The 19,656-nt window shown below is 44.1% G+C and overlaps 1 protein-coding gene across 8 annotated transcripts in view; it reads left to right on the plus strand.

Moving 5' to 3' along the window:
* STARD3NL (STARD3 N-terminal like) overlaps nucleotides 1–19,656 on the plus strand; it is a 673,845-nt gene that overhangs the window by 22,767 nt on the left and 631,422 nt on the right. For all 8 annotated transcript variants that reach the window (XR_011020835.1, XR_011020836.1, XM_068236415.1 and 5 more), the window contains exon 2: nucleotides 6,395–6,674. Coding sequence is in view for 6 of the 8 variants with exons in the window: in XM_068236415.1 (XP_068092516.1) it covers nucleotides 6,450–6,674 (225 nt within the window). In the remaining 2 variants the exon portion in view is untranslated. The remainder of the gene's footprint in view (nucleotides 1–6,394; nucleotides 6,675–19,656) is intronic.

A 19,656-nucleotide genomic window follows, 5' to 3' on the forward strand; every position in this document is an offset into this window, starting at 1 on the left:
GGGCTGGTAGAAGCCCCAGGTGAGTGAAACTCCTTTTTTTATTTTGCTTGGACCTTCCCTTTTATAGAGGAACTCCAGTGAAAATAATGTAATAAAAAAGTGCTTCATTTTTACAATAATTATGTATAAATGATTTAGTCAGTGTTTGCCCATTGTAAAATCTTTTAAATCCCTGATTTACTTCTGACATTTATTACATGGTGACATGTTTACTGTTGGCAGGTGATGTAGCTGCTGCATGCTTTTTTGGCAGTTGGAAACAGCTGTAAACAGCTATTTCCCACAATGCAGCAAGGTTCACAGGAAACTGCCAGGAGTACCACGGTCCTCAGGGTTTCTTGTGGGAGGGGTTTCACCACTATCAGTCATACAGTGCCCCCTGATGGTCTGTTTGTGAAAAGGAATAGATTTCTCATGTAAAAGGGGGTATCCGCTGCTGATTGGGATTAAGTTCAATTCTTGGTCGGAGTTTCTCTTTAACCACTTAAGGACTGCAGTCTTAAAACCCCTTAAGGACCAGACACTTTTTTTTTTCCATTCAGACCACTGCAGCTTTAACGGTTTATTGCTTGGTCATAGAACCTACCACCTAAATGAATTTTACCTCCTTTTCTTGTCACTAAGGCCCAGTGCACACCGAGCGTTTTTTGGAGCGATCCGCCGGCCGCATCCGCCTGGAAAAATGCTTGGCTAATGTATTGCAATGGGATGGTGCACACCGGCGGTTTGAGGTTTTTGCCAAGCCGCAAACGCGCCTCCTGTTGCGCGTTTGCGTTTTGCTAAAAAACCTCAAACCGCCGGCGTGCACCACACATTGAAATACAATAGCCAAGCGTTTTCACTGGCTGATGCGGCTGGTGGATCGCATACAAAATCCGCTTGGTGTGCACCCGGCCAAATATCTGCTCTCTGCTCCCAAAACCGCTAGCGTTTTGACGATCTGCTAGCGGTTTTGGTGTGCACTGGGCATTATACAGCTTTCCTTTGGTGCTATTTGATTGCTGCTGTGATTTTTAGTTTTATATTCATCAAAAAAGACATGAATTTTGTCAAAAAAAAATATTTTTTTTACTTTCTGTGCTGACATTTTTCAAATAAAGTAAACTTTCTATATACATTGTTGTCCACATTTATTGTGCTACATGTCTTTGATAGAAAAAAAATCCAATAAGTGTATATTTATTGTTTTGGGTAAAAGTTATAGCGTTTACAAACTATGGTGCAAAAAGTGAATTTTCCCATTTTGAAGCATCTCTGACTTTTATGAGCACCTGCCATTTTTCATGAGGTGCTAGAATTCCAGGATAGTAAAAATACCCCCCAAATGACCCCATTTTGGAAAGAAGTCATCCCAAAATATTCACTAAGAGGCATAGTGAGTTCATAGAAGATTTTATTTTTTTGTCACAAGTTAGCGGAAAACGACACTTTGTAACAAAAAAAAAAACAAAACAAAAAAGTTTCCATTTCTGCTAACTTGTGACAAAAAAAAATGAATTTTTCACCAGACTCACCATGCCCCTCTCTGAATACTTTGGGGTGTCTACTTTCCAAAATGGGGTTATTTGTGGGGTGTTTACTGTCCTGGAATTTTGGGGGTGCTAAATTGTAAGCACCCCTGTAAAGCCTAAAGGTGCTCATAGGACTTTGTGGCCCCTTAGCGCACCTAGGCTGCAAAAAAAAAGTGTCACACGTATTATTGCCGTAGAAATAGTGGGTGGGAGAAATATCTCTGTAAATTATTATTAATATATATATATAAATATATATATATATATATATATATATATATATATATATATATATATATATATATATATATATATATATATATATATATATATATATATATATATATATATATATAAAAAAAAATTTTTTTTTTTACACACAATTGTCCATTTACAGAGATATTTCATCCACCTAGCATAAGTATGTGTAGTACGGCGATACCACGTGTGACACTTTTTTTGCATCCTAGGTGTGCTAAGGGGCCCAGGGCTAGGGCAGCACGGTGGCGTAGTGGTTAGCTCTCTCGCCTTGCAGCGCTGGGTCCCTGGTTCGAATCCCAGCCAGGGCACTATCTGCAAAGAGTTTGTATGTTCTCTCCGTGTCTGCGTGGGTTTCCTCCGGGCACTCCGGTTTCCTCCCACATTCCAAAAACATACGGATAAGTTAATTGGCTCCCCCTAAAATTGGCCCTAGACTAAAGTACTTACACTACATAATATAGACATATGGCAATGGTAGGGATTAGATTGTGAGCTCCTTTGAGGGACAGTTAGTGACAAGATATATATATATATATACACTGTACAGCGCTGCGTAATATGTCGGCGCTATATAAATACTAAAATAATAATAATAATAACGTCCTATGAGTACCTTTAGGATTTTACAGGTCATTTTAAGGCATTTGGTTTCTAGACTACTCCTCACGGTTTAGGGCCCCTAAAATGCCAGGACAGTATAGGAACACCACAAGTGACCCCATTTTACAAAGAAGACACCCCAAGGTATTCCATTAGGTGTATGGTGAGTTCATAGAAGATTTTATTTTTTGTCACAAGTTAGTGGAAAATGACACTTTGTGGAAAAAAAAAATCATTTTCCGCTAACTTGTGACAAAAAATATCTTCTATGAACTCATCATACACCTAACGGAATACCTTGGGGTGTCTTCTTTCTAAAATGGGGTCACTTGTGGGGTTCCTATACTGCCCTGGCATTTTAGGGCCCAAAACCGTGAGGAGTAGTCTGGAAACTAAATGCCTCAAAATGACTGTTCAGGGGTATAAGCCTCTGCAAATTTTGATGACAAGTGGTCTATGAGGGACCGAATTTTGTGGAACCGGTCATAAGCAGGTAAGACTCTTAGATGACAGGTTGTATTGGCACTGAAGTGCAGGAAGCGCAGGATGTTCTCAAATCGTGACCTGGACATGGCAGCAGAGAACATGGGCATGTGATGTATTGGGTGTGTAGACCAATAAGGCCGCTATACATTTTTTTGACTAGACCCATGTTAAGGAGAAGGCCCCAAAAAATGTTAAGTTCGTACACTTGGAGTGGTTTCCACCGAAAAGGCTGGGCATGGTAGCTTCTTGGATTGGCGGTTGCGTATTGTGTGGCATAACGGTTTGGTCTCAGCCACAATTAAGTCGTAAAGACCAGCAGTGATCAGAAAAAAAAAATTGTCACTGCGGTGGGGCGGGTGAAGGTTTGGCCGGGTGATCAGAAACCCGCAGGGGGCAGATTAGGGCCTGATCTGATGGATAGGTGTGCTAGGGGGTGACAGGAGGTGATTGATGAGTGTCTCAGGGGGTAATTAGAGGGGAGAATAGATGCAATCAATGCACTGGAGAGGTGAGCAGAAGGCGGTTTGAGGGGGATCTGAGGGTTTGGCCGAGTGATCAGGAGCCCACACGGGGCAAATTAGGGCCTGATCTGATGGGTAGGTGTACTAGGTGGTGACAGGAGGTGATTGATGGTTGTCTCAGGGTGTGATCAGAGGGGGGAATAGATGCAATCAATGCACTGGGGAGGTGATGGGGGGGGGGGTTCTGAGGGTGTGGGCGGGTAATTGGGTACCCGCAAGAGGCAGATTAGGGTATGATCTGATGGGTAGCAGTGACAGGGGGTGACGGGGTGATTGATAGGTGATCAGGGTGTGTTTAGAGGGGAGAATAGATGCAATCAATGCACTGGGGAGGTGATGGGGGGGGGGGGTCTGAGGGTGTGGGCGGGTGATTGGGTGCCCGCAAGGGGCAGATGAGGGTCTGATCTGATGAGTAGCAGTGACAGGTGGCGACAAGGGGTGATTGATGGGTGATTAGAGGGTAGACCAGATGTAAATAATGCACTGGGGAGATGATCAGGGGGGGTCTGAGGGTGTGGGCGGGTAATTGGGTGCCCGCAAGGGGCAGATTAGGGTCTGATCTGATGGGTAGCAGTGACAGGGGGTGATTAATGGGTGATCAGTGGGTGATTAGAGTGGAAAACAGATGTAAACAATGCGCTTGGGAGGTGATCTGAGGGCGGGTCTGCGGGCGATCTGAGGGTGTGGGCGGGTGATCAGATGACGGCAAGGGGCAGGTTAGGGTCTGATCTGATGGGTGGCAGTGACAGGGGTGATTGACAGGTGATCATTGGGTCATTAGAGGGGAGAATAGATGTGTATAGTACACGGGGGGGGGTAATCAGGAGCCCCCAGGGGGCAGTTCAGGACCTAATCTATAGGATAGCGTTGACAGATAGTGACAGGGGGTGATTGATGGGCGAGTAGGGGGGGGATTGGGTGCAAACAGAGGTCTGGGGGGGTGATCGGGGGGGGCTGAGGGATGCTGTGGGCGATGAGGGGGCTACATCAGGTATGTTAATTGCAGTTCCTGTCTGAGTGAGGACTGGGTCAGACTACAGTGTGACCTCACTGATAATAAATTACAACTATAAAACACTTAAAAGGGTCAATAGTTCATAGATTTTAGCTCTGGCATACTTCAATGAATGTGTCATTGAGCAAAAACAATAAAACAGTAAAAAAAAGTCGATTTAAATATAAAATAAAACGGTGGAATTTCTTAAGTCATTTTAAGAAGGTGGATAGATATAATTGTTTGTCATCAGTTTATTTTCACCTCGGGTGTCCTTTAAAAACGTTTAGCAACAATAAGTCCCCAGGTCACAAACGCAGCAACTATAAGCCTGAGGTGACAAGTTCAGCAATTGTGAGCTCCCAGGAAATAGATGCAGCAACCAGGAGCCCTTAATTTACAATCGCAGCATTTGTTAGCCCTATTTAAAAAGTGTGCTCATTATAAGTATGTACTTATGCTCCCCCCCCCCCCCCCATTATATTAACTATCGTGTCCCTTTTGTAATTTTAGTCTCCATGGTCCCCAAAAATACAGTCTGTTTCCCAATTTATAATTGCAGGCCTTGTAGCATTCTTTAGTAGTTTGGCCCCCATTTGAATTCTTGCAGCCTCTGTGCCTCCTTTTTAATAACTTCCTTTGTCTCCATTTAAAGTTGGTCCAGATTCGAATCGTTGGGCAGTACTTTTTGCTAAGAATTGTTTTATTTATATGCATCTTGCAGAAGAACAAAAAAATGAAAAAAAAATCACCATTTCTCAGCTTTCAGCCATTGTAGTTTAAAAATAAAATGTACTGTTGGTGATGAAACACACATTCTATTTGCCCATTTGTCCAAGTTATTACAACATTTAAATTGTGTCCCTAGTACAATGTATGGTGATAATATTTTATTTAGAAATAAAGGTGTCCCTTTTTTTTTTTTTTTTTTTTTTACATTTAATGTTTCTTTTATATTATAATAATAGTTAAAAGCCTTTATTTACAAAAGCCGTAGTAATACAGTATACCTCATGACATACATATTAAAAAAAAATCCTTAAAGGGATACTGTAGGGGGGTCAGGGGAAAATGAGTTGAACTTACCCGGGGCGTCTAACGGTCCCCCGCAGACATCCTGTGTTGGCGCAGCCACTCACCGATGCTCCGGCCCCACCTCCGGTTCACTTCTGGAATTTCAGACTTTAAAGTTTGAAAACCACTGCGCCTGCGTTACCGTGTCCTCGATCCCGCTGATGTCATCAAGAGCGCACAGCGCAGGCCCAGTATGGTCTGTGTCTGCGCAGTACACTCCTGGTGACATCAGCGGGAGTGAGGGCATGGCAACGCAGGCGCAGTGGTTTTCTGACTTTAAAGTCAGAAATTCAGAAGTGAACTGGAGGCGAGGCCGGTGCATGGATGTCTGCGGGGGACCATTAGAAGCCCCGGGTAAGTTCAGCTCATTTTCCCTCGACCCCCTTACAGTATCCCTTTAAATTGTGTAATTTTTTTTTACAAGTGTTTTATTTTGGTAACTATGGGGTAGGGGAGGAAGGTGTTAAAAATAATTTTTTAAAAAAACTTTAATTTTCCTATTGATTAGTGTATTTGGATGTGTTTTTACTTTTTGGCCACACTAAGTTCCATGTTGAATAAATATTAACAGGGAACCAAGTGTTTACATTTTGTTTCTGTAGTGCTTTTTTTTTTATTATTATTATCAGAGCTGCCGGAAGCTCTGACTCATCGCAGACACGGTGTTGGGGGATGGAAACGGCTGATTTCCCAATCACGGAGGGACAGAATTTCGGCAAATGCGGATGAAACACACGTGACAATCGTGAGCGGCGGCAGTAAGTAAAGAGCGTGCATATCTACGCCCCTGAGCTTGAAGTGAAGTTTTTCTGGGGCGTAGATATGTGTAGCACGGGACCTGTAATTTGGTTTATGTAAATTGCATGTATACATTCCTGAGTAGTTATTTGTATTTAGAGTTTAGTTTCCATTTTTTTTTATTGGAATTGTTTATCCTTTGTTTGCAGAGATACAGATTCCTGTAAGTGATGGTAGAAGAAAGGAAACCTCATTACTTTCAAAATGAACCAGCAGTCAGATGACACCGAACAGACACAGAACAATATCCTGAGTTCTCAATGTCCTGTATACGATGGCCACTCTATTGCTAGTGCTGAGTTGGTGGCTAGGCTTGAATCCTATGAGAGCTTAGAGAAGAGAAGCATATCTGATGTCAGGAGAACCTTCTGCCTCTTTGCTACCTTTGATGTTTTGTTTGTCAGTTTGCTATGGATCATAGAACTAAATGTGAGCTAATTTTTCCTAGTATATTTTTATATTCTTTTTTTTTATGTTCTTCTAATGCAATACAAGTTTGTTAGTTTGTTTTGCTCTGGAGCAGATGTTTACTTAAAGGATACCTTCGCGCTCAATATTTTCAAAAAGGTTGCCTACTGTGTGTGTGTGGGGAGTTGTGCAGATACTTCCCGTGCCCCAACGTCTCCCTTCCCTTCTGCTGTAATTGCCCAAGTTTTTAACTTCCTGGTCAGTGCCCTCCAACTCGCATATACTACTCTGTGCTGTATGTCTGCTTTGGCGTCTTGTGATCTCACTTACGTCATGTGGCGTTGCAGGGGGTCACGGTCGCAAGGCGCCCAAGCAGACATACTGCGCATGCACAGTGTTTTATTTCTAGGTTGGAGGGCACCAACTGCGAAGACCAGGAAGTGAAGTAAAGAACTTGGGCAATTCCAGGAGAATGGAAGGAGATGCTGGGTCACGAGAAGTGCGGTAAGCATCTGCATAACTCCCCACACACTCAGTAGGCATCCTTTTTGAAAAATATGGAGCGTTGTGGTATCCTTTAAAGCAATCTCTGTATAGAAATGCACAGATGTGGGTACAAGCTTTATTTGCCAGGCATGCAGATGTTTCATGCTTCACGCTGCTTCTACACATGCATAAATATATTTGTACAAGGGCTTCCACTGAAACCCACTATTGCAGCTTTTACACTCTCATATCTATCTCAGGCTTTGTCATCCAGGGTTCCCCTGGAACCCCAGGGTTCCTTGAGTACTCTGCAGGTGTTCCTTGGCATTTCCCTCCCCCCATTGTGGGGGTGGGGGAGTGTAATAGAGTGCATTATAATAGGGAGTACTGTAAGAAGCACTTAATTGGAGCACTAATGAGCACATTAAAAGCACTAGGATAAGGAGACAGTACGATAAGTGCCACTGTAATGGGGGTAGTGAAATAAACAGCCTCACCAACTTCTACGGACCATGCCTCCTGCAAAATAAATGCAGCTTCTCCTCAAGATACAAAAATTATTTGCAGGGGTTCATCGAGATCAAAAGGTTTATTTGCAGGGTTCCTTCAGGGTAAAAAGGTTGAGAAAGGCTGGTCTATCTAATAAAGGATGGACTGTTATCTGTGAATCTATGGAGAGTTCTCACTATCTAGAACTGGGGCTTGTGGGCCACATATGGTACAACCAATCCCTTTTCACTGGTCCCAAAGTATAAAGGTAGCCATACACTGGTCGATTTGCCATTAGATCGACCAACTGACAGATCCCTCAGATTACCTGAAGCTGGCTCCGGGTCCTCTTCTCCGCGCTGCACCGCATCCCGCACCGCATCCCAGCGTACGCTGTGTCACTCCGTGACCAGGAAGTTCAAATAGAGCGCCCTCTATATGAACTTCCTGGTCACTGGAGTGACACAGGAAGTTCATGTACGCTGGGATGGAAGCAGGAACAGAGCGGTGCAGCGCGGAGAAGATGCCCGGGAGCCAGCGTCAGGTAATGTATACTTGATCGGATCGGCCGCCGCTAACGCTCCCTACCCGCTGGCGATCGACGGTAATTTCCTGCACGGCGCGATCGACGGACCGATCCGATTTCGGGAGGAAATCGGATCGGCGGGTGCGTTTAGCGCGAACGATTGGCAGCCGATTCGATCCCAGTGATCGAATCTGCTGTTGAAATGGGCGCAAATTGGGCCAGTGTATGGCCAGCTTTAGAGCCCATTCCCACTATGGGTGATTCGGTTTGTTTCCCTGCATGCAAATTCAGACAGAAAAACACAGCCTATTGAAATTAATAGGCTGGCATCTGATTAGCATGCAGGGAAAAAAATCGATGCCATGCATCAAGAAAAAAAAAAAGAGCGCGCATGCATGGCTATAAGAATTCAGGTGTGTCTTGCGTCACAGCTTTGACAGCATCTTGTCTTGAAAGACGCTTGATGTGCACAGTGAGAATGGGCCCTTAAAAGGGAACTCAAGGTGAATGTGATATGGAGGCAGACATATTTCTTTCCTTTTAAACAATGCAAGTTGCCTGGCTGTCCCCTGTGTCTTATACTTTTAGGCTGGTTTCACAACAGGACGTTGCGTTTTAGGGGACGTTAAGGTCACATAACGTGCCCCTAACGCAACGCCTGGTGCTCTCTGATGTGGACGTCAGAGTGAGCCGCATTGTGCAGCTCACTCTGGCGTCCGTGATGCCGTGATGCGCACTCTTGGACGCATGCGGCATCACGTGGTCCCGCCCGGCCAATCGCCGCACAGAGCGGCCGCTCAAGGAAGTAAACACTGCACGTCACTGAGTGCAGTGAATATTAATTAGCCATGTGCCTGGCCGCTCTCCGCTCCTCCCCAACTTTACTGAGCATGTGCAAGCAGTCTGTAAAGTACTGCATGCAGTACGTTGTGTTATGGCGCAGCGTTACAATGTAACGCAACGTGGGCACTGTGAACAGCCCATTGATTTTTCATTGCTGTGCGGTGGGGTGCGTTACAGGCTGCTCTAACGTGCGCCTGTAACGTCCCACTGTGAAACCAGCCTTAGCCGTAGACCATGAACAAGACTTCAGATCAGGTGCTCTGACTCAAGTCTGACTGGATTAGCCACATGCTTATTTTAGGGTTTTGACTCAGACACTTCTGATGCCAGAAGATCAACAGGACTCACAGGTAACTGGTGATGTTTAAAAGGAAATAAATATTGCAGTCTCCATATCTCACACCCTCTTAGATCAAGTTCGCTTTAAGTTGTTACTTATGGCAAGGTGTCTTGTAGGCACCATTCTGGAGCATAATTCTGCCAAAAAATTGTAAGTGCTTAGTCTGAGGAGCTCTAATTAATTGGGTCTACTCTGCATATTTGGAGGGGGGGGTGGCACTGCCTGATATTTGGAGGTAATTCTGCTTACATTTCAGGGTCAGTCTGCCTTGCACTCAATCATTCTGCTTGATATTTGAGGGTCACTCTGCCTAATATTTGGGATTTGTTCTATTATTTGTGGGTCATACTGCCTAACTCTGCCAAATATTTTGGAGTCACATAACATTTCTGGGTCACTGCCTCACATTTGGGTGTCTCTGCACATAATAAGGAGAGTTGCCCCCATATATTATTTGAGGAGCGATCTCCATTCTTGTATGGGGGTGGGCACTTTGCATAATATGGTTTGGGAGGCGTGTCTAATTATTTTTGGGTGGCACACTCTGCCTACTTATATTGTGGAGGAGGTGGAACACTTGCATTAATTGTGATTCGGGGGATTAGGACAGTCTGCCTAGTTATGTTGTCTATCACTTGAATTTGCTCATCATTCAGCATCTACTTTTGGCATTGCTTTCTACTTGGTGGTTTTATGTATATACAAGGGGGTGCTGGTAAGTTTCTGACTTTTCCCAGAAAGAGGACAGCCAGAGTTATGAAGTAACACATTTATTCAAAATATCCCCCCCTTAGACTAATAAACTTGGTACAGCATAGTTGACATTTCTAGACGGTTGAAATAAAATTCCATTTGTTGAGCCTCATATTAGCTTTCAGCAGCATGGTTCACATCAGAAATGTCTTTAAAATGTTTCCCCTTACACCACAGGGACCAGGTGCTGGACCAACTGGAAACTGAATGTGTTCAATTGGGCAGCTACAACAATGGACAAGTGCATTGTCCTGCACTTGACTACAAGAACTAAACTCAGCGATACTTAGCCCCCCCCCCCCCCCCCCCCCTTCAAAAAAAAAAAAAGAAGAATCACAGTGCAGATAGTACTAACGAGAACTCTTTTTAACCTGGAAATATTTCTGAATTATGCCATGCCAACTCAGGTGCCCAGTCAAAAGCATAAAGAGAGATAAAGATGAGTAGAAAAAAAAGATTGGGGGGATGGGGGGTAGGACAAAAGGGATCAATTTCAAATGACCTACCAAGACCTACTAGATCATTCTAAGGGCCCATAATCCCTAAATAATAATTTTAAAATTTACATTTCTCCCAGACTTCCCAGGTAAGAATGCATCGGTCGAGACGGTCCTGAGCAGAGTACCACCTCCTCCATTTCCACAACAAGCCCGTGATGCATTAATCGTGTTCCAATACAATAGATCTCTTGTATGACTTCACGAAGGCAGTGGCAGTCGTGCCTTGCCAAGTGGATAGGAGCAGAAATTGATATATCCGGGAAATTAAGTATCTGTGAGGGCCTGTGCTTGGGACTAAATTTTCAAACTAGGTGAAAGGTTTGTCCTTGTTTGCCAGGGAAAGTCATGATGCACCTTCAGGTATTGTCATTGATTTGAGCAAATCTCTCACTCCCGCCCCCAAGAGTTCAGCTCAGCCAAAGTCTTTATGGGCTATCTTTTTTTTGAGCTGATGCTGTCTGAATCAGCTCATGGACAGCATCACAGGTTGCTGGTTTAGTTGAGGTTGGGTGCAACCTCTGCAAGGCTCGAATTCAATGATGAAATGGAAATTCTTGAAACGAGAGTTCCAAGTTTTGACAGTGCTGTAGGAAGTACTTTTCCCCAGTGTTTGACATCTCATTGTGAATGTCCTCTGCTGAATTTTCCTGTAGAAATAAAAACGTCATCATGGTCCCTAACTCCAACTATGTGAAACTTGCTTGTGCCTCTGCCATAACAGCTTTTCACGAAAAGAAAAACCTTGGCGGTAACCCCGGACGTAGTTCGGGGTAAGCCGCCGGAGGGTGCCGCTCAGGCCCTGCTGGGCCGATTTGTTTAATTTTTTTTTTGCTGGACGCAGCTAGCACTTTGCTAGCTGCGCCAGCACCCCGATCGCCGCCGCGCGCCCGATCGCCGCTATACGGTGCGGCGCGCGGCCCCCCCCCCAGACCCCGTGCGCTGCCTGGCCAATCAGTGCCAGGCAGCGCCGAGGGGTGGCCCGGGACTCCCAATGACGACCCGACGTCAGTGACGTCATCCCGCCCGTCGCCATGGCGACGGGGTAGCCCTCCAGGAAATCCCGTTCTTTGAACGGGATTTCCTGATCGGAGATCGCCGAAGGCGATCGAAGAGGGCGGGGGGATGCCGCTGAGCAGCGGCTATCATGTAGCGAGCCCTGGGCTCGCTACATGATATAGAAAAAAAAAAACTGCCGCGCTGCCTCCTGGCGTATTTTTTTATACCGCCAGGAGGGTTAAGAATCACAAACACCTGATAATTGCACAATTACATACTGAGAGAATAGCTTGTTTTTCTGTTTTATCTGGAAGGAGGCAGAGCTAGGAACTTCAGTAGACAGAAGTATGCTGGAGCAGCCACTCCCAGGCTTCACACACCTGGTTTGCTGGTGCATGATCTTCCAGGTCACTCAAATGGCGTTATAAACGTGCTTTTATATATTAAAGATTGCACAACACAACATTTTCAGGGTTACTCCCTTCCTCCGGTGTAAAGCCAGGAACTTATAAGCGCTCCCTCTTATCACTGGAATTTGCCTTTTATTGGGTAATATCAACAAGTCATTGATATAGTATGTTTGTTAGTATTATTTACCTGGTACTGAAAATATTAATGTAAATTGTATTCTTTAGTTATACCAGTGACAGTACTTGGCTGTACTTGGAGTTACAGATTGCTTAGTAAGATTATGGTTAACCAGAACTCAACCAAAGTTAACCAGAACTAGGAGTGCATAAGGGGCTAAAAGCACCCAAAAAACTATCTTACTAAAAACACTATGTAAAACAGAAGGCAAATTTCTGTTTTGCTTGGCTGTACTTGCACTCTGTTCTTACCAAGCCCCCATTTTGCAGCAATACATGCACATTTTTGTGTTTTTCCAGCTGCACTGTCAAGGGGCCATGTTTTTTTTGCCTGCAAGCTGTACTTATTTGACTCTGAAATATTTGTAGCCATAGAGTTGCTAAATTTTCAAGTTATGGATGTACAAGGTCTGCACTGTAGTGATCATAAGTCTACTCACCAAATCCTGTGGAAAGATGTGTTTCACTGGTATAAATCATACATTTGTTTGTGGCTCTCTCTATCCCTGACTTCAGATTGACATACACCAGCTTAGCAAGTTCCTGCTGCAATCACAGGCTCCCATCACTGGAAGTGTAGGTGTCCGCCTTAAATCATGGGTTTTGTGTTTGAGAGTATGATGTTTACTATATATTTTATTAGGTGATTAAGGGTCAGTTCACACCGGCATTTATCACCAGCCACGGTGCTCATTGAAGTGCTGCCCATTCAGCTGAATGGGCACTGCCAGTTCTGTCTTTTACCGTTGTCTGCATAAACTCTGATCCCGTTTTTTTTTTTCCGTTTTTTTCCCCCCTGTTGTTTCAGCTTCTCACAGTCCTCACCCAGCTATCTTACCTAAATATGCACTGTTTAACCACTTTGCATCCAGACCTTGTTTCCCCCATATGGACCAGAGCAGTTTTGACATTTTAGCTATGTCCCTATTTAATCAGCATTAACGCTAATTATGACACCTAAATGAAATATATATAGTTTTTTTTTAAGACAAACTAGGCTTTCTAACTCTCATTGTATGCAATTTTTCCCTCAAACAATTATGTTTTCTATACATTTTAATAGGAAAAAGAGGAAAAAAATAGAAAAAACACATTATTTTTCAGATTTACCAATGCAGGCCAAATAACAGTGGCGAATAGTGCTAGTAGCCGCAAATAAGGCACCTTATTTGCATCTACTAGCACTGTTCGGCACTGTTATTTGGCCTGAAGACGTGGAAAAGTACACTTGAAACGTGTTGCCAGTGCAATAAAAATTCATCTATTAAGTGAATTTATCTTCCTTGAGGTAAGCCACCTCACCTTTTTTTCATTTTTCAGTTGTTTTTAACGTATTTTATCACACCTGGGAGCATCTTTCCCTATATCTTGTGCCGTCACCCTCCTTTTGGAGGGGAAACATCCCTCTTGGACCATTTGTAGGTCATTTGAGGCATGTTGTTGTTTTTTCATCTAGAGTGTGACCACCACCAGCTCTGCCTGATTACCCGAGTGGAGTCAGGGTTATACATCTCCACCTGCCTACAGTGGTTGGTTGCCCTTCTGCAACCCACCTTTTGAATATAATCCACCAATTCACCTTTCATTTGTTCCCATTGTTTTGACATACTGCACCATTTGGGCTCCTATTGTCTCTGCGGTTTTTCTTCCAGCAGGGTGTAATTTTTATCACCTCCAACATTGACCTCTTGGAGTATATTTTCCAGCACTGTCATCCATTTAAATTTGCTGTGCTCCTAAAGACTTTCAGCTCCGTACTGCACCTGCTTGAGCACACGCAAGTGCACGCTTGCGCATGCGCCGTAAGGTACCTAGTGCTCCCAAAGTCTTCCACGGTTTCTTGAAGGCATATATAACCAGTTAGTCGAAAAAATAAAAAGGCATGGCAACAATAGAACAAGGACAATGACAGGAGCAGGGAATGCTCTATAGGATCCAGAGCCTTCCCTATTCATAGTTAAGTATCTTCTCGCTTCCGTTTTACTTTAATCCCTTTTAGACCACACATAGTAAAAACTATGTCGTGTTATTGGTTGCTTAAATCTGACACCGCATAGATTTCACTACACTGGTTTCTCGTGTTTTTATCACCAGTAACTCAGCTGTCATTAGACAACTAGAGATGGTGTAGGAGTCTGTGTATCTTAGACCCATTTACTGTACAAAAAAAACCACACTACCTGCAAGGCTGTTTCCTGGCACAGACTTTCCGGGCAGTAGCCTGGAATGCTATGTAATGTAAGGGGCGAGGTTTTGAGAGAGATCATCATTTTAATTACCAGACTTTAGAGTGCAGACGACCTCTAATGGGAATGTTATCGTATTGAATGATGCACTGCGCTGTGTAATGGCGGGTCGGCTCTGTAAATGCTGCTTCTCCCAATTTCATTGGGACTGGCCAGCTGTGAGTAGTTGTGCTGTGATAGGAGGGGGGCACTTCGTAAAACGGGGTATGTGATAAGTGATTTGGTAAAAGTACGGACCAAAACACCACTCCAGCAAATGCAGTTCAGACTTTATTCCAGCTGTGCTGGATGCGCTCACAACAGTAGGGAAAGTCTAGGCAAATAAATGTAATGAACATACGTCAGGAACTTACTTGGAATGGAGGGATGGCATTTTCTGCTCTACTCACAGCTGGAATAAACAGAAGTGAGTGTTATATTTCACCTTTTTGCTTCGACACCAGTAACTTCTTAGATTTGCACCTCACAGACTGTGAGATAACTTGACTCTCACACAGCAAGCATTATTGGAGATAGACCGTTCTCAGTCGTCTTCAAAGTACAAGGAGTTTATTCAATACACAGATATACAGATACAGTTTGTCATATCTTAGCCAAGCAGATTCTTCTTTTGTCCCTTTGCGTTACAAGCTCTTGATCACCTTCCTGTTGAAGGTAATCGGGTCATCTTCTTTCTATTCTAAGTTACATCTATCTAGGTATATACAGCATATATTATATCAGCTTACATAAAGAAAGGAAATAATTCTGGTTCCAGTCAGTAGAAGTCAGTAGATGGAGAGCGTGAAAGTAAGAGTCAGAATGCACTCCGCTGGCCCATCCAGCCCTTTAATACTGACTAGGAAAGAGTTAAATGTGACCTCATCTGAGCCCTCCCCCAGAACCGACTATTGGCTTAGAACCCTCGTGGTGTCTTAATACCTATCTACTCGATTAATATTCCATGCTGCCTTTCACTTACATCCAGGAATGTGATATTTTGTAAATATGGCCTATGTTGATTGTTCTCGTAGTCCATTTGTCTGGGGCAGTGTAGGCCTGTGGCCTTCCTTCAGGAACATGTTCTCAGTATCTGCTTGTATCATCTGCTTCAAGCAGACACTGAGATGCTTCTGCCTGCATCTTTGAAAACTCTTTAAAGGTATACTCTGCGAACAAGCCTTTTACCTAAAACTCAGGCCAAATAACTGAGGCCTACTTAAATTATAACAATCCCCCCTAAAATGGCTTGCTCCGCAGATCCCAGCTTCTGAACCCAGCTTCTGAACCCAGCAGTACCTGGTTTCTTTTCTGTATGTTTCACTTTTCGATGCTTGTGCTCACACAACTTCTCTGCTCTAGGCGGTTATCCCTGGGAGATAGGGCAAGACCTCTTGGTCTTCCTGTAACCAGGCTCTTTGGGAATGCCCTACTTCTAAGTCCCTCTCTACCACATTCTCAGCATTTGCGTCACTTGCGTATCACTCACAAACTTGCATGATCACAGAAAAGTGAAACTAGTTTGTCTATTACACGACGGAGCAGTGCCAGGTGCCTTCTAAAAGAACGCCTTTATACAATCAGCTCCAACCCAGGTACTACTACACCTATACCCGTAACCCTGTATGTGCCTTAATTTGGAAATCTTGGTTCATGAGATTGTTTATGAGGCACCAATCTCTTGACCAGGCTAATTTGTTTTGCGTAATTTGACACACAACCTCACCTGGATAATGATGCCCAAAGTTGTCATCCCCATCCCGACGACCAGTGGGTGTAGGAAGACATTTTGAACTGCAGAGGCCCCGTCCGAGTGTCCCTGGAACATTACCGGAAACCTTTTCCACCAGGTCAGACCGGAACTCACCTGCTTATTTTTGTATTCTACCTCGTTAAGATCACCTGGATCATGGTGAAATCTTACCTCTAACTTAGTGTCCTGTTTGTTTACCCGTTGTAACAAAGTGTGGTCGTCTTGGGTCAAAACCTGTTCCCATTTGTCCCATGTCGTGTTATCTTTCAGGATGGGAACTCCCCCTGAAGTTTTGAACTTTAGAGTTCTCTTAACAATTGGAGGAATGACGTCATCAAACTTGGATGACTTGATCCATATCAAGCTCCCCTCGAAAAATCTACCTGACCGGAACAATATATGTATGAGGCCCCGGGTTCAATCCCCGGCATCTCCACCAGGAACAATTATGAAAATGTACCTTGAATGTGTCATTAGACATTATGTTTAAAAAACAAACCTTTCCTTCAGCCACCGGAACTATTGGTTTGGCTTCAGGGCGGATCTTTTGAATGGTAGCCTCGCATTCTGTGTTATTGAGCCAGCAGGCTTCTTCACTAAATTGGACTTGCCCCGGCAAACACAGGTACCTCTGTGGGAATTGCTCGCATGAGGACAACTCTCCTTGTTTCACCTCCCCGTCTAGCACCAAAAAATGTTGACCTCTCAGGTCATGGTGTAAGACATGTGTTGAGGTGGGAACTAAGGAAGTGGCGGTGCCTAAAGAAGTGTTGCACCCTTTCCATTTGTTCACCCAAACATCTCGAAGCTTCCATGCAAAAGATCCTTCTCCAGAAAAATCTATAAACCTCCAATTGTCCAATCTCAGTTGTACATGATCTTTTAGCATCTCCCTGACAAAATATGTCCCCAACTGTCCTGATTGGACCTCTTCCCCCCCTTATGTCCTGAGGCAAAATGTGTACCTGAGGTCGGGAAGACTGTACTCTCTGCAATCTTTCAATTAAGAGTACCTCCTCACTTACCCATCTAGAATGAGAGTAAGTACTTGAATATGGACTGTGTGGTATTGTCTCATGTTGTGACCCATGTAGGGAGGATGTTACCTGTGTGGACCCTCCCTTGCTCGGGATTGCTCTCCCCACCCTCTTGGTCACCTGAGACTGTGGCTGGATCTCGATTTTTAATTCTTGTTTCGAGAACCACAAACCCTCGGCTTGCCAGCCTTTACGTGTGTATAGTTGTTTCAGAGATACCCTCTGTTGGTAACCCCAGAGTGTGATGTTGTCCCCTGCGTCTCTCCTCTAGGAGAATTGACGACTCCTGCTCGTTCCTCTCCAATCTGGAGCCATCTCACTCTGGATAACCAAGACAAGGTACCCCTGAATCACACACTCCACCTTTTCCATGTACCCATTGTACTATACTGTACCTTTTAACAAAACTTTTGATCGGTGCATCGATTCTGGGAGTGTGACATTCAAGAGCAGATTTACACTGCTGTTAAATTCAAACTTCCAGCACACCTGACCCTTCAGACCTTTCACCCACATTGTGCCATGAAATTTGTTTCCACCTGGCACAAGTGCTCTTTTCCTCCATCTCTGCTTGGTCCATCTGTGCCAATCAGAGAGAGGTGGGAAAAGATCAGTACCTTTGTCTCCAAACATTAACATGCTTGGGCCTTGTGTTCTCATAAACCCCTTATTGTTCATGAGAATGTTGTAACGGTTAGGTGTCGTAGCTCAGATGTCTGATTATGTGGTGATCTGCAGAATCACCAATAATGCAGACACTATACCCGATTATGTGTGATCTGAAGAATCACCAATAATACCAGTATAGCAGACAAAGAGCAGAGTGTGTAGTGATTGGGTGCAACCGTAACTTTAATAGTACAATGAGACCTCACCACAGGGGCTGGTGAGGTATAAACAGTACACTGACCGTGCACTAACGTACAACCTCCAGCAAGCTGGAGGAACAATACTGAAGAGGCTGAATCTCCCGTGGAGCGGAAGATTCAGAATATGCTGCAGGCAAATGAACACCCGAGGGGCGGGTGAGTCAGACTCTACTGCAGCCTGCGAGACACAAATACTACTACAATGACAGGGTACCTAACGAGCAGGTAATTAAGGCTGAACTATAGCCTAACAGAACTGCTTCACCAGCGGAGCTGGCGTAGTTAACACCTCACCAGTGGCGAGGGCCCACTGGTGAGTAGAATAGTCAGGCAGGCAAGGATCAGCAACAGAGAGGTAAGTATCAGTACAGGATCGTGAGACAAGAGAGTAATCGGTAATCAGGCAGAGGTTCAGCAACAGGTAGGCAGATGGGCGAAAGTACAGGATCAGAAAGCAGGATCAGAGTCAGAAAAATCGCTAAGAGTCATACACATTTACATACTACTATCAATACAGTAGCAATAACGTAGTCTTGGTGTGAAATCCTTAGCATCAACACCAGGGAACTAGCCTAAGGTCTGAGCGCTAACACGCAAGTATTCATGACAACAGACAATGAGATAATGAAGCCTGGAGGCTTATGAAGCAGAGGAGACCTCACTGGCATGCCCCCCTCTAATCAACCAATCCTGGGCGCCGTGGGTCCCCTCTGACGTCAGCCGACCGGCAGGTCAGCTGACGGGCTTCCTCCCCGCATAAAGGTCCCATCTGCCCGCGCGCTAAGGCAACCCCCTGCACGGAAGGACGTTTAACATGTCAAGTCTGCCATTCTAACCCAATCAGTCTGACATAATGATCTCCAGCCTTGTGCTCGTCAACAATCTCACCTGAGTTAACAAGACAAATACTGAAATGATCTCAGCAGGTCCTTAAAATGACAGCAATGACATGCAGTGGAAAGGTTTTTTTTGGGATTCAGTTAATTTTCATGGCAAAGAAGGACTATGAATTCATCTGAACACTCTTCATAACATTCTGGAGTACCATATGCAAATTGCTATTATAAAAACGTAAGCACCAACTTTTCTAATTTCCAATATTCTTGACAGTCTCAAAACTTTTGGCCAGGACTGAATATATATATATATATATATATATATATATATATATATATATATATATATATATATATGATACAGTGGTTTGAAAAAGTATTCGGCCCCCTTGAGGTTTTCCACATTTTGTCATATTACTGCCGCAAACATGAATCGATTTTATTGGAATTCCACGTGAAAGACCAATACAAAGTGGTGTACATGTGAGAAGTGGAACGAAAATCATACATGATTCCAAACATTTTTTACGAATAATTAACTGCAAAGTGGGGTGTGCGTAATTATTAAGCCCCCTTTGGTCTGAGTGCAGTCAATTGCCCATAGACATTGCCTGATGAGTGCTAATGACTAAATAGAGTGCGCCTGTGTGTAATCTAATGTCAGTACAAATACAGCTGCTCTGTGACATCCTCAGAGGCTGTCTAAGAGAATATTGGGAGCAACAACACCATGAAGTCCAAAGAACACATTAGACAGGTCAGG

The sequence above is a fragment of the Hyperolius riggenbachi genome, chromosome 5 (assembly GCF_040937935.1).
Source record: "Hyperolius riggenbachi isolate aHypRig1 chromosome 5, aHypRig1.pri, whole genome shotgun sequence".
NCBI lineage: Eukaryota > Metazoa > Chordata > Amphibia > Anura > Hyperoliidae > Hyperolius > Hyperolius riggenbachi.